Raw genomic sequence first — 14,275 nt, 5'->3', positions numbered from 1 at the left:
TTATGGTTTTCCTTCATCTGCCGTCAGTCCCTCAGCTCACCATCGGTGTCTCCAAACTGCTCCGTCTCCAGAGTCAGAGTTTGCGCGCAGTTCCCGTCAAGTTTGTTTTTTAGAAACGTATGTGTCGGAAGTGAAGTACGCCTCTTAAAGGAGCTGTATGTAAGAAATGTATTTCAATGAATCATAAAATGGAAAATGGTTTCATTTCAAATACTTATATCACTGACAACAGTAGTCCGGCCAGGATATTGTCATTTAAAAAGTGAAGTTGCAGCCCTCAACTGATGGCTACTTGTGTTTTGACCTGATGCTCCACCCTCCACCTATCTACCAATCACGAAGTCAGTAGTGTTTCGGCATCGGGGTTGCCAGCTCTGCTCTAGTTACCACAGCTATAGCAGCCTACGTTCCTGCTGGATCCTGCAGCCTATCTGGCAACCTCGAGTCAGGGTGGAGGGGGAGGGGATACACCGCTCTACAGTCATTTGAAAGTGATTGCAGTACCAGTTTTGGCCTCAATCTTACATACGGCTCCTTTATTAAAATGATGGACAGGCAACATGGCTGATCTTGGAAAGGATAATGTTTTCACATGACTCAAAAAATCAGTTATGAGCATGAAAAGGCTATTTTTCTATTTTATTCAGTTCAGTTTAGTTTATTTATCCCTTAGGAAATTAGTTTTCAGCTGAGCTGCTTTTGTCAAGACATGGATTAAAAGTTAAAAGAAAAAAGCTCCCCAACAAGAAAAACAGATCAGAAAATATAGTCAGACAACAAGGCAGTTATTACAATGCTTTGTCTTTGACAACAGAATATACACTTCTGTCCCACTATTATATGCTAAATTACCAAATGTATAGGCTACTGTAATGTAAAAATGTAATACCTATCAGACTTAAATACCTACTTATTAAAATTGATGACCATTTGTATCAAATCAAAGCCTGGGAAGTCCATGGCTATAATTCCAAAACAACCCTTGAAATTCTGTTTAAAAGCGCCTTCGAGATTATTATATAGCCACGGATTGATTTGTTTTGCCACATTTTTGGGGGTTTCGAGTAGCCGACCTACAGGCCAGCCTGTGCCGCTTGAATAGTTCAAAACAGCAGTATTAACTTTACATGCTTCTAAAGCCTCATTCAGATGGGCAATAATTGTATCTTTCTTACTGTTAATATTTTTTACTTTATAGTCACCTTTTACATCAGTTTCATGTAGAGGAAGACCCAGACGAAAGGTGTTTTTCTGAATGAAAACTATTTTCCCTCTTACATCTTTCATTCTTGGTATTTGGTTATAAACCCAACTTTTAGTATTCTGTTTAAGTTGGGATATAACCTGATTCGGAAATTCACCGTTATGCTTAACTCTAACCAGCACTGTCTCAGTTTGGTATATAGATAAAAAATTATTTATTTCATTTAAAACATTGTTGAATGTTGTATGTTGGGACATCGGTCCATGCACAACTTTCAGATTGTCCCCAGACACTCTCAAGTCGATGTAGCGTATCCCGGCCTTTAGCTGGTCCCCTAGTGACCATGCCTGACATTCTGCTGCTACTCCTCCATGAAGAGCCAAGGAGTCATGGGTACCAGGAATAGTGAGGGTAGAAATTAACTTTTCATTATCCAGAGTTTCCATCCAGCCAATTTTATAATTTGCAGGGAGATTGAGTGTTTTCCCATCATTAAACACTTCTTGTTGATAACTCTTGTGCAGTCTGTGGAACAGAATCAGAACATCATGTCAACAATACTTGACATAAAAGTCAGCTCATACATATATATATATATGTATGTATTCTGTATGATAATTACGTTATCAGTGCTCGGGCCGTTACACACCGGTACGCATTACATGTGTTGTTCTGAGTTTTAACTTTTTGTTAAACGTTTTAACTGACGTTTAACGGCCAAATTATTACCTCCCTGCTGGTTGCTTAAAGTACCGGCAAAAGTTTGGACACTACTATTTTTTATGTTTTTGAAAGAAGCCCTATATGCTCATCAAGGCTGCATTAATTTGATCTAAAATACAGAAAAAAACTGTAATATTGAAATATGAATACAATTTGAAATAATGGTTTTCTATTATAATATACTTATAACCTTTGATACTTTTTCCAGGATTCTGAGGAAAAAAAAGGAAAAAAAAAAGAACATAATTTATTTAAAATATAAATATTTTGTACCAATATACCGTTTAAATGTATGGGGTCAGTAATATTCTTTCTTTTTTTAAAGAAATTAATAGGAAGGATACTTTTATTCAGCAAGGATGTGCTAAATTGATCAAAAGTGACAGTAAAGACTTATAAAAGAATTTCTTTTTAACTATTTATTCATCAATGAGTCCTGAAAAAAGTGTCACAGGTTTAAAAAAAAACCTGTTCCTAACATTGAAAATAAATCAGCGTATTAATGATTTCTGAAAAATCATGTGACACTGAAGACTGGAGTAATGGCTGTTGAAAATCCAGCTTTGTATCACAGAAATAAATTATATATTTTTTAAGTATATTAAAATAGAAAACCATTATTTTAAATTGTAATAATATTTTTCTGTATTTTTGATAAAATAAATGCAGGCTTGATGCGCATAAGAGACTTCTTTAAAAAAATATATTAATGTGTCAAAAAAAAATTGAACAGTATAGGCTACTGTAGCCTATTATTATACCATTGCTGCATAGTTATGTAAACTTATGACTAAAGTGTAAATGTAACAAAAATCATCGCAATTTCATGACTCACAGGACTAATATTTTGCGGATTCACTCCCACATTTAAATGCAGTTATCATTCTTTATAATTTACAGTGTGAACGTAACCACTGGTCCTCTAGAAGCATGAAAAACATTGTCAATAGCGTCAATAGATTGTCAATAGCGCTCCCTTTAAGCCATCACTACTGCGTTCTGCACTCTCCCTAAAACCCTCGTCATAAACACTGAAGTTGTCCGCACTGCACAGTGAATCTCTTATTTATATCGCGTCTACTTTGTTGTTTATGAGGGGATTTGCGAAAGGATAAAGCTTGTGCTGATTCTGAACATACATTTTGAGCGAATTCTCTGCATGGTGACTCTAAAACGCCTCTGATTTGCCACTGTGTTCATGCGCTTAATATGTACTTACATGTCTGTGATTGGCTACAATGCTCAACGCTGAAACAATACAAGTAGTTTCATTTCGTTTTTGAATAATATTGTGTCCTCCAGTGCCCGGACTCGACTGTAGCCTACTCGGAAACTCGACTGTAGCCTACTCGGAAAGATTTAAAAAATCCTTTGTTAGAAGTTTTGACTGACAGCACACATCAATATTAAAGTCCCCTAGCAGAAGAATATTGCTATAATTAGTTACACATTCCCCCACAAAAGCAGCGAATTCATTTTTAAAATCTTTCACTAGGTGAGGGGGCCGATACACCAGCGCTAACAAAACAGGATCATCAAATTCCAGTCGCAACAGCTGTGCTTCAAAGCTACTGTAAATTGTAGACGGAACGGAACGACAGTAGCTACTAAAACTTTTTTTTTTTTTTTTTTATTACCGCTAGACCACCCCCACGGCCAGAAGAGCGGGGGGAGTTAAAAAATGTGCAGCCTGCCGGAATCAACTCAGCAAAAGGACTCAAATCACCAACCTTCGTCCAAGTTTCTGTGATGCACATAAAATCCAATGCGTGGGTAGTAAAAAAGTCATTTAAAATGAACGTTTTATTGACCTTCGCCAGGAGAATGGAGACTCAATCCGGAAGTAGTTCAGATGGTTTGGCGACGATTTGGCAGAGCACAGGTGGATCTCTTTGCCTCAGAGACCTCAACCCAATGCCCCCGGTTGTTCTCCTGGACAGAGAAGTCCAGCCTGTTGGGTCAGGTCTTCTACTCTATGCATTTCCCCCGAACCCCTTAATTCTGCCAACTCTCCACAGAATTCTTCAAGGACACCACAGGATGCTCCTAGTGGCACCAAACTGGCCAGGCAGACCTTGGTTCCCAATGTTATTCAGGCTTTTCAATAGGGGGGCCTGGAGCATACCAGGAGACAGGACCTGCTCATTCAGTTACAGGGGAAGATTTGGAACCCAAGCCCAGATTGGCTACAGCTCTGTGTCTGGCCGCTGAGGAGCCAGAATTACTGTTGAAGTCTTGTGATGTTAAGGTGCAAAACACAATCCTGAATTCTAGAGCACCTTCCACCAGGAATATCTATGCTTGTAGGTGGAAGCTTTTCACTGATTGGTGTACACCAAGAAGGTTGGTCTCAGAGCACTGCCCTGTGCCAATGGTGTTATGTTTTCTGCAGTCCCTGCTAGACAATAAGAGGGCTCCCGCTACCCTAAAGGTATATGCTGCCACAATTTCTACCCTGCATGTAAAGGTAAATGATCAATCACTAAGGTCACATATTCTAATCACCCGCTTTCTGAAAGGTGCTCAGCGATTCCACCCTGCTCCAGCTGTTTGGGTGCCCTCATGGTACCTCAGTCTGGTTTTAAGAACACTTACACAACACCCCTGTGAGCCAATGGAGCATTGTGGCCTGAAGTGGCTTTCAATAAAGACTGCATTCCTTTTGGCAATAACATCAGCCAAACATGTTGGTGAGCTCCACGCATTGTCAACCAATACGTCCTGTATGCGTTGGACTGTGGATGGAACAATGGTGACATTGTGGCCTAACCCCTCATTCCCTGGCTGGCCTGGCTGCTGTTTACCACAGCAGCATTCCAGTCAAAACTATTGACTTTCATGTGACTTCAACCTTTGAATATTTAATTTTCAAAGTTTCTGGTACATCTCCAATGCTCTTGATCCTCCTGTATCGTCCACCTAAATCTTTCTCAAATTTCTTCAGTGAACTGCATGAACTGTTAACCCTTTCCTCTGCCTTATCCCCATGTGTTATATTACTTGGTGATTTCAACATACATGTTGATACTGTTTGTGCAGAATCGCGTGAACTCTTGTCAGTGTTTGAATGTTTCAATCTTGTACAAAATGTCGATTTTGCTACACACTCAAAAGGTCACACACTGGATCTTGTCTGCACTGCTGGTCTACACAATGTTTCCGTGCTTGGTTCTCAAATTGGACTGTCTGATCACCTCCTCATTGAACTAAACTGTGAAATGACTCTTCCCCGCCTCAGGGTGAAATCCACTATAACCTACCGTAACGTCAATTCTGTTAATCCTCTACTGTTTTCTGAATCTGTACAAACTCATCTCTCTGATATTACTGAACACACTAGATCTCTCGATATCCTTACCAAATATTATACCTGTATTTCCACTGCCCTTGATTTACATGCACCTCTTAAAAGTAGAGTTGTACCTTCTACACACACGTCTCCCTGGTTTACCCCTGCACTTCGCAATCTAAAAACAGCTGGTCGTCTTCTTGAACGCCTTTACAAGAAAACTGGTTTGACTGTTCACCTTACTGCTTACACTGACCATATCCAGTTGTACAAATCTGCTATAAACACTGCACGCTCTAGCTACTACTCTACTATTATTAATAATGCATTTATATTAACCCAAAGCACTTTTTTCTGTAGTCAGTAAACTCACCAACTCTCCAGCACCTGTCATAAGTAACTCAGCAGACCTCTGTGAGTCATTCCTGCATTTCTTTCAAAATAAAATTGATAACGTTCATAATCATTTCCCTTCCATGATCTCTCCTGTTTCCACACACGACTTCCCCACTGCTTTTACACCTGGTACTCTCACTGATTTTGCCACCCCAACCCCTGCTTATATCTCTGAGCTAATCAACAAAGCGAACGCATCTTCCTGTCATCTTGATCCTGCTCCTACTACTTTACTTAAAAAATGTGCAACTGTTATTTCACTGCCGATTTCACTTCTCATCTCCCAACTACTAAGTACTGGTGTTGTTCCTCTGGAATTAAAAACTGCTGCTGTCACTCCTGTCCTAAAGAAACCTGTCCTCGACCCCTCTGACATGGCCAACTACAGACCAATCTCAAATCTACCATTTCTTTCGAAACTGCTTGAGAAAGTGGTCACTGCTCAGCTTCAAACACATTTGTCATCTAACAACCACTATGAATGTTTTCAATCCGGTTTTTGCACCCTCCACAGCACTGAGACAGCACTTCTTAGGGTTGTCAATGATCTCCTTATGGCCACTGACTCCGGCTCCACCAGTATTCTAATTCTTCTAGATAATTCCTCTGCATTCGACACAATCTCTCACAGTATTCTCATCTCACGACTCTCTGCTCTTGGTATTTCTGGAACTGCCCTATCCTGGTTCACCTCCTACCTGTCTGGTCGCCAGCATTACATCTCTATCCGCCAGGCTAAGTCCACTACTGCCTCTGTCCCACACGGTGTTCCCCAGGGTTCTGCTCTTGGGCCTCTCCTCTTCATCATCTACATGCACCCACTAGGTAACATCATCCGTCATCATGGCTTTAACTTCCATTGCTACGCAGACGACACCCAACTATACATCCATTCTCAACACAATGCTCCTTTCCCCTCAAATTCCATATCAGCTTGTATTGATCATATAAATGCTTGGATGACCAGCAATTTTCTCAAACTCAACACTGATGAAACAGATCTACTTCTTATTGGTTCACCTCAAATTACATCCCGTTTCTGTGTTGACAATGTTAACATTGCTGGAGTTTTGGTTCAACCTTCCACCACTGTCAAAAACCTTGCTATAATCTTTGATTCCTCTCTTTCCTTCCTTCCACACATCTCCTCGCTCACTAAATCTGCCTTCTTTCACCTACGCAATATTGCTCGCTTACGTCCATTTCTGAATATCATTGATGCTGAAACTCTGGTTCACGCTTTCATCACTTCACGGCTTGACTACTGCAAATCTCTCTTCTATGGCTTACCCAATACATCTATAAATATATAGATGTATTGTATACACCCCCCCCCCCCCCCCCCCTATATTTCTGATCTCATCCATACCTACTCCCCAGTTCGCACACTTAGATCCTCCGATACTGGTCTGTTGACGATCCGTAGACACAAACTGTCATCTTTTGGTGGAAGGGCTTTTTGTGTTGCTGCCCCAAATCTCTGGAGATCTATCCCCCAACACATCCGCGACCTGTCATCATTACACGATTTCAAAAACCAACTTAAAACATATCTTTTTGCTACTTGTTTTCCTGACCCCTGACTTTATGATCTGATTTCTATGTTTATGTACCACTATCTATTATGTTATCCATCTCAGTTTATTTGTATTGTTTCATGTTGTAACGATCACCAGCTGGAGTGCCCTCGAGAGCCACCAGAGGGTGCTCCACAATAGACTGTGATCACTCCTTCAAACACTACATTTCCCATAACGCACTGTCCGGACTCATCAGCACTCATCTCTTTCACCTGTTTCTCATCACCTTGTTTCACTCACACCTTAAATACCTGGTTCTCACATTCACTCATCGCGAAGTCTTGTTGTACTGTTAGTCTGCATTTCTGAGTGTTTTTCCCGTGTTTGTTTTCTGTTTTTGACCCTGGACTGTTTACCGTTTCTGACTCTGTTCTGCCTGCCCCTATCTGGATTGTGTTTTGGACTCTGTTTATTGCTGCCTGCCTTGACCACTGCCTGTTTACTGGATTACGAGTTTGGATTACCCTTATTTAATAAAGCTGCGGCTGGATCAATCTTCGTGTCTCGGAGCATTCATAACAGAAGACTTCGCCAACAGTGGTCCAGCAGCGACGACCGGCCAAACATGAACCCAGCAGCACAGATCATGTGTCTCCGTCAGGGAGAGAGGCCCATCGAGGAATACATCATGGATTTTATTGAACTGGCACATTTGACATCTCTTGATAAAGACTGCCTAATGATATTTTTCCGTGGTGGATTATCCAAACCATTCAGCTCCCTTACACCACTCCATCACCCTACCTGGACCCTGGCCCAATATATCAATTTGGCTTTGCGGTTGTGTGGATCTCCCTTCACTGTGGGCGAGGTGGAGGAGAGTTCATCCTTAAAACTATTTTTGAGAGGGGGCTATACAGCCGAAGCTCCGTCGGCCGCAGAGCGTGTTCCACCGCAGACCGCACCATCAGCCAGCACAATTGCGTCGATTGGACCCGTCCGAGGGTGGAGAGGACTGGTGTCCAAGCTGGCCGATCTGCCACTGACATCTGTCCGAGCAGCCGAGGTCCAGAGAGTTTCACTAGTTTCAACGCTACTAATACTACTAACTCCCCAGGCCGCCATGCCAGAATTTTGTGCAGCCAAGACTGCTGATCCAGAGACTGTTCACATCACGTCTGCTGATCCAGAGACTGTTCAAGTCACGTCTGCCGACCCAGAGACTGTTCAAGTCACGTCTGCCGACCCAGAGACTGTTTAAGTCACGTCTGCCGACCCAGAGACGGTTTATGTCACTTCTGCCCAACTAGAGCCTGCGTTTCACGCCAGTCCAGCCGAGCCTGCACTTTACAGCAGTCCAGCCGAGCCAGCACTTCACGCCAGTCCAGCCGCGCCTGAGACTGAAAGCGTCATGCCCGCCGAGTCTGAGACTGAGAGCATCATACCCGCCAAGCAGGAGTATGTGAGCGTCATGCCCGCCGAGCCAGAGCCAAAGCCCTCTTCGCCGCTGGTCCCGTCCAGCACAGAGTTTCACAAAATGCTGGTCCCGTCCAGCACAGAGTGTCACAAGATGCTGGTCCCGTCCAGCACAGAGTGTCACAAGATGCTGGTCCCGTCCAGCACAGAGTGTCACAAGATGCTGGTCCCGTCCAGCACAGAGTGTCACAAGATGCTGGTCCCGTCCAGCACAGAGTGTCACAAGATGCTGGTCCCGTCCAGCACAGAGTGTCACAAGATGCTGGTCCCGTCCAGCACAGAGTGTCACAAGATGCTGGTCCCGTCCAGCACAGAGTGTCACAAGATGCTGGTCCCGTCCAGCACAGAGTGTCACAAGATGCTGGTCCCGTCCAGCACAGAGTGTCACAAGATGCTGGTCCCGTCCAGCACAGAGTGTCACAAGATGCTGGTCCCGTCCAGCACAGAGTGTCACAAGATGCTGGTCCCGTCCAGCACAGAGTGTCACAAGATGCTGGTCCCGTCCAGCACAGAGTGTCACAAGATGCTGGTCCCGTCCAGCACAGAGTGTCACAAGATGCTGGTCCCGTCCAGCACAGAGTGTCACAAGATGCTGGTCCCGTCCAGCCCAGAGTTTCACAAGATGCTGGTCCCGTCCAGTCCAGAGTTTCCGGACAAGATGGCCGCCGCCGAGCCAGTGTCTCCGGACAAGATGGCCGCCGCCGAGCCAGTGTCTCCGGACAAGATGGCCGCCGCCGAGCCAGTGTCTCAGGACAAGATGGTCTCTGCCGAGCCAGTGTCTTCGGACAAGATGGCCGCCGCCGAGCCAGTGTCTCCGGACGAGATGGCCACTGCCACGTCGCCTGAGCCCTCAGCAGAGATGGCCGCCGACACGTCTGTTCCTGAGCCGGTGTCTGTTACTGAGCCAGTGTCTGTTCCTGTTCCTGAGCCGGTGTCTGTTCCTGTGCCATGGTCGCCTGCACTGCCTGCTCCGCCCTGGTCGCCTGCACTGCCTGCTCCGCCCTGGTCGGCTGCACTGCCTGCTCCGCCCTGGTCGCCTACACAGCCCGCTCCGCCCTGGCCTTCCGTCCTGCCGCAGTCTCCAGGTCCTCTTCTGCTCCACGGACCTGGCCCTCCATCCCGCCCCTGGATCCGCACCTCCCACCTGGACAGTTTTGGAGCGTCTGGAAGCCGAAAGCCAAAAGTGTGATAAGATTTCCACGAGACGTTCCTAACGCAAAGCTGAAGATAAAGTGTAGGCCTATACCACTTCAATTCCACTTCTGTGCAAGAACCTCCTTTAAGCATGCATGATGTTTTAGATAGTATGTCAAGTGTAAACACATGAATCGGATATGGGTCACAATTGAAAGAACGTGTAAACGGACGGTCAAAAAAATCGGATATAGGCAACAAATCAGAATTGGGCATCAAAACCTGCAGTGTTGTATCATTTCTTCCGATTCTCCCCTCTGTAACCGGTAGGCGTGGCTTGAGAGCGGCCTTGTAGGGCAGCGAAGCAAGTGCATTCTGGGAGTTGTTGTCTTTTATCCACATGAGTCTTTTCTCAGTCTAGAAGGCACCAACTTCTAAAATAATTTTACATTTCTACTACATAAATGACCCAATTTAAATACACGTTAATATTTCCAGCGGTGAAATATCCCTTTAACATTGGCCTAAGTTGTCACCAACGGTTGCAAGGAACATACGATAAAGATGAAGTATAACTTCTTTAATAATCCACTCAGAAGGCAATACAAACAAGATGAGTTAAAGAAGACAACCGCTATGTAGAAAGTCGGAAACGTGATCAGACAATGAATGAACAAACACAGCAACATAAATAGCAAGTTAAACGAGAGTAATTAATGACACAGCTGAACTGAGAACTAATCATAACTGAACAAAGGAAGACAGGAAATTGGTGAAAATACTAAAAGTTCATGATGGTGAAACTAACCCTGCATCTCAATGTCCATACTATCCATAAACAGTATGAGAGATTAAAATAAGTGTGTGTCCCAAAGCATAGCATTTTGAAACGAGTATGCCAGAAGTCCCCGGATGGTTAACCATTTCCAGTGGATTTTCGAAGTGTGGATTCGTGCTCAATATAACAGCTAATATTGCCCACAACCCATTGCATGTTGGAGGAGGATCCAGTTCAGAACTACAAACACGAGTAAAAAGTGTTCAGAAAACTACAAAACATGGTGGATATGCCCGACGACGGTGAGAGGTTTAGATAAAAGTTTGAGTGACTAATCAAAGTTTAACCTGAAATATATATACCTAAAATATTTAATGTTATCTGTGTTATATTTCATCTGCAACAACAATGTGGACTTTTATAAAGATCTGTTTGGCCATTAACTTAAATGCATCATTATACATTAATTATGTAACGGTCACCAACTGGAGTGCCACCAGAGGGCACTCCACATAAGACTATTATCACTCACAAACTACATTTCCCATAACTCACTGCCCGGACTCATCATCACTGATCACATTCACCTGTACCTCATTCACTGATTGCATTCACCTGTATCTCATCCTGTTAGTCTCAGTCTATTTATACTATGTTCATTCATTCACTCACCGCGAAGTCTTGTATGTTATTCCACTGCATCTCTGAGCATTTCCTTTGTTGTCGTTGTACCTGGTTCCTGATCTCTGCCTGTGTCCTGGTTTTCCTGTTTCTGCCTCACCCTCTGGATTTGTCTGTTTGTTGGATTGCCTGCCTGTGTATGACCGTTGCCTGGATTTTGATTACGATTCTGTATAACCCTTTAAATAAAACTGCATTTGGATCCTCAACCTTTGTGTCTCGGAGCAGTACGTAACAAATATGAGTCTCCGCATGAAAGACCCGCGACTGCAGATCAACGTGCTACTGCATTTCTCTCCGATATGGTAGGAGATGAAATGAAATGGGGAGGATTTTATCCTCTGACAAGATGATTGACAGGCCAGTTTACTGTGACAGGATGCTACAGAGGGTGCTTCTCAATTCTTATTTGTGCATCCTCGTTTCCTTTCCTCGCGTCTCACCCCCACCCCCTGTAGGATGCGAGCGAAGGCTGCAAGAAAAGAAAATGAGGATGGAGGAATCGAATGAAAGCTTTTTTATACATTGGAATACTTGATCACTCGAGCGTAATTTCATAGCGTCATCAGCTGCGCTCAAAGGATCTGCCCTTATGTTGTTAAAGTTTGGTTATTTAAGAAATTCATAATAAATAATAATAAAGCAAGATACCCTGTTGAAATATGTGAGATTTGTTCTTATATAAACTACAAAGGTAAAGTATAAATAAAAAATATTGTGACCGATGTGAAGAGGGAGGAGAATTTATATGTGCATCACGTTTAGTCGATAAAACTCTTCCGCAAAGGATACACACGTGTATCCTCACTCGTGACTCCTCTGGAAGCCTCCTCACTCCTCGATCCTCGCCTCCTTGCATTGCAATGATGGATTTGAGTTGTCCTTCAAGATGGCTATTGATCGGTTTCCGGGTCATAGGATGGAGGAGCGAGGAGACGAGGAGGGATATTGAGAAGCACCCATCGTGTCACGTTTTGGTTTTGTTTCATGTCTGTCATGTGATCCCCTGTTCTTGTTATGTGATCCTGCCAAATGTTCCCCATGTTTGCCATGTGTCTTTGTCAAGTATTGTTTCACTGTAACCTCTGTGGGTAAGGTCCTGTCATGTTTATGTTTTGAGTTCATACCATGCCATGCCATGCCTTGCCTTTGTTATGTTTGATCACGTTTTGAATAATAAACTGCACTTGGGTTCTACAAACTTGCCTTCAGTGGACTTCACTTTACACAGAGCAACCGTTAAAGATGCTTTTGTATGATGTGATAGTATGTCCCAAAGCTTGTCTACTCTTCTACTACAGGCTACACACTCAAAAGTATGTACTTTTTCTTCACAAAAAGAGTACATATAGGTAGTGATGGCAGTCTGACACTGAAGCTTTGATATGTGCTTCAATAGGGTGCGTGCACTAGATTTATTTCACTCGTCTTAAAGCCTCCTGTCCACTATCTAGCCGGGATAATTTAGATGCAGCCTTCGCACTTCACCAGGCGAGGTCGCTATTACTGAAGCTTCAAGTAATGAACCCATTTTAAAATGGTTCAGTGCTTCACCAAAGCTTAATTTGCCTATCACTATATATAGGCTAATTTTAGGACGTAGTATAAGTAGGTGAATTGAGACGCAGCATGTGAATATTCGTGACATATGGTCCTACCTGTTATTATATCCTTACTGTCATTATGTGTCCATAATGACAGATTTTATAGGAAAAACCTGGCTTTCAGATATGTTCAAGAGATGACAAAAAAAAAGAAAAAATAATAGTAGCCATAAGAAATTAAGTAAAGTTAGTTTGAGTCCACTTTGTAAACAAGTAATTTTTTATTACTTTAACTTAACTACATTTGCAAAAAATAAACAAACAAACAAACCTCATGAGGGAGCATGGGACCCTGCTAAATGTTTCAAACTTCAGCCCCCCACCCCTACTCCACCCCTATTTTCCCACTTTAGGAACTGCATGTTAGATGACTAGCTCCATCATGTTAGTTTACGCTGAAACTCATCAGAGTCTGTGGGATTTAGTCGGTCGGTGCTCGCAAACAGCAAGATTATGCATTCAATTTACAGGGAATGCATGCATGCACTGTTAAAATGCTGGCTTTAATGCACTGTGAGTTTGGAAAAGTGTCTTCCAAATAAATAAATGTAAATGCAACTTGAAATAACAGAATTGAGATAAACAAAAATGTTTTAGCTTTACTGTATGGGTCAGGAAGTCAAAAAATATCAAACAAAACAATACAAGCCACCAAAAAAATTAAATCAGTACAATCCACATTTTTTCTTCCAAAATATTTATATCAAAAAAAAAAAAAAAATGAAAACAATGTAAGAAATAAGGGTAAATGCACAAGATTCTGAAAACAAGCAGAGATGAGACCTATAGATTTATATAAATTTCATTAATCAGTCATTTGACGATCATGGTTTTCTTTTTTAACTGTCCAAAGCCTTCACCCATTTTGGCAAAAAATAAATAAAATAAAATACATTTAAATTGTGATTTCATACTCACAGCAGCAACAGGATGCACAGAATTTTCCCAGGAATTCCCATCTTCTTCATTGTCTAAGTTTAACACAGAATAAAAAAATAAATGCATTTATAGTTTTTATTTTTTACAAATATAATTAATTTTTGACAGATAAAATAAAAACTTATTACATTTAAGTTATTTCAATATTTGTTATGGCTTTAAATGTTTTTAACCTATTTAAACAATTGTTACTGGTTCATGAAAAAGATCAAATAATACCTCACACACTTCCTGATGGACCTCCAGAAACAAGTGCCGATCACAGCAGCGTTTTTAGATCTAGTACAGCTAGAGTTCTGTGGGCGCTTTAGGAAACTCATTGATATCATGTGATTGGCTATTGGCTTGATATATGTATTTGCATATACAGGTGCTGGTCATAAAATTTGAATATCATCAAAAAGTTGATTTATTTCAAGAATTAAACAGATGAAACTAATATATTATATAGATTCATTACATGCAAAGTGAGATATTTCAAGCCTTTATTTGTTAAAGACGCAGCGTCGCAGCACGCGTAGATATAGAGGA

General features: G+C 42.2%; 1 protein-coding gene across 1 annotated transcript; it reads right to left on the bottom strand.

Moving 5' to 3' along the window:
* Positions 1 to 515: 515 nt before the first annotated feature.
* LOC309491638 (1-phosphatidylinositol phosphodiesterase-like) lies at positions 516 to 14,011 on the bottom strand. Its single transcript, XM_082190692.1, has 3 exons — positions 13,964 to 14,011; positions 13,724 to 13,776; positions 516 to 1,729 (listed from the first exon to the last, which is right to left on the bottom strand). The coding sequence occupies exons 2-3, from the start codon at positions 13,771 to 13,773 to the stop codon at positions 907 to 909; spliced, it is 873 nt and encodes a 290-aa protein (XP_082046818.1). The 5' UTR covers positions 13,774 to 13,776; positions 13,964 to 14,011; the 3' UTR covers positions 516 to 906.
* Positions 14,012 to 14,275: the final 264 nt, after the last annotated feature.

The sequence above is a fragment of the Leuciscus leuciscus genome (assembly GCF_965113295.1).
Source record: "Leuciscus leuciscus genome assembly, contig: HAP1_SCAFFOLD_397, whole genome shotgun sequence".
Classification (NCBI taxonomy): Eukaryota; Metazoa; Chordata; class Actinopteri; order Cypriniformes; family Leuciscidae; genus Leuciscus; species Leuciscus leuciscus.
The sequence above is the reverse complement of the archived record's forward strand: the minus strand, read 5'-3'. Positions and strand labels throughout refer to the sequence as shown.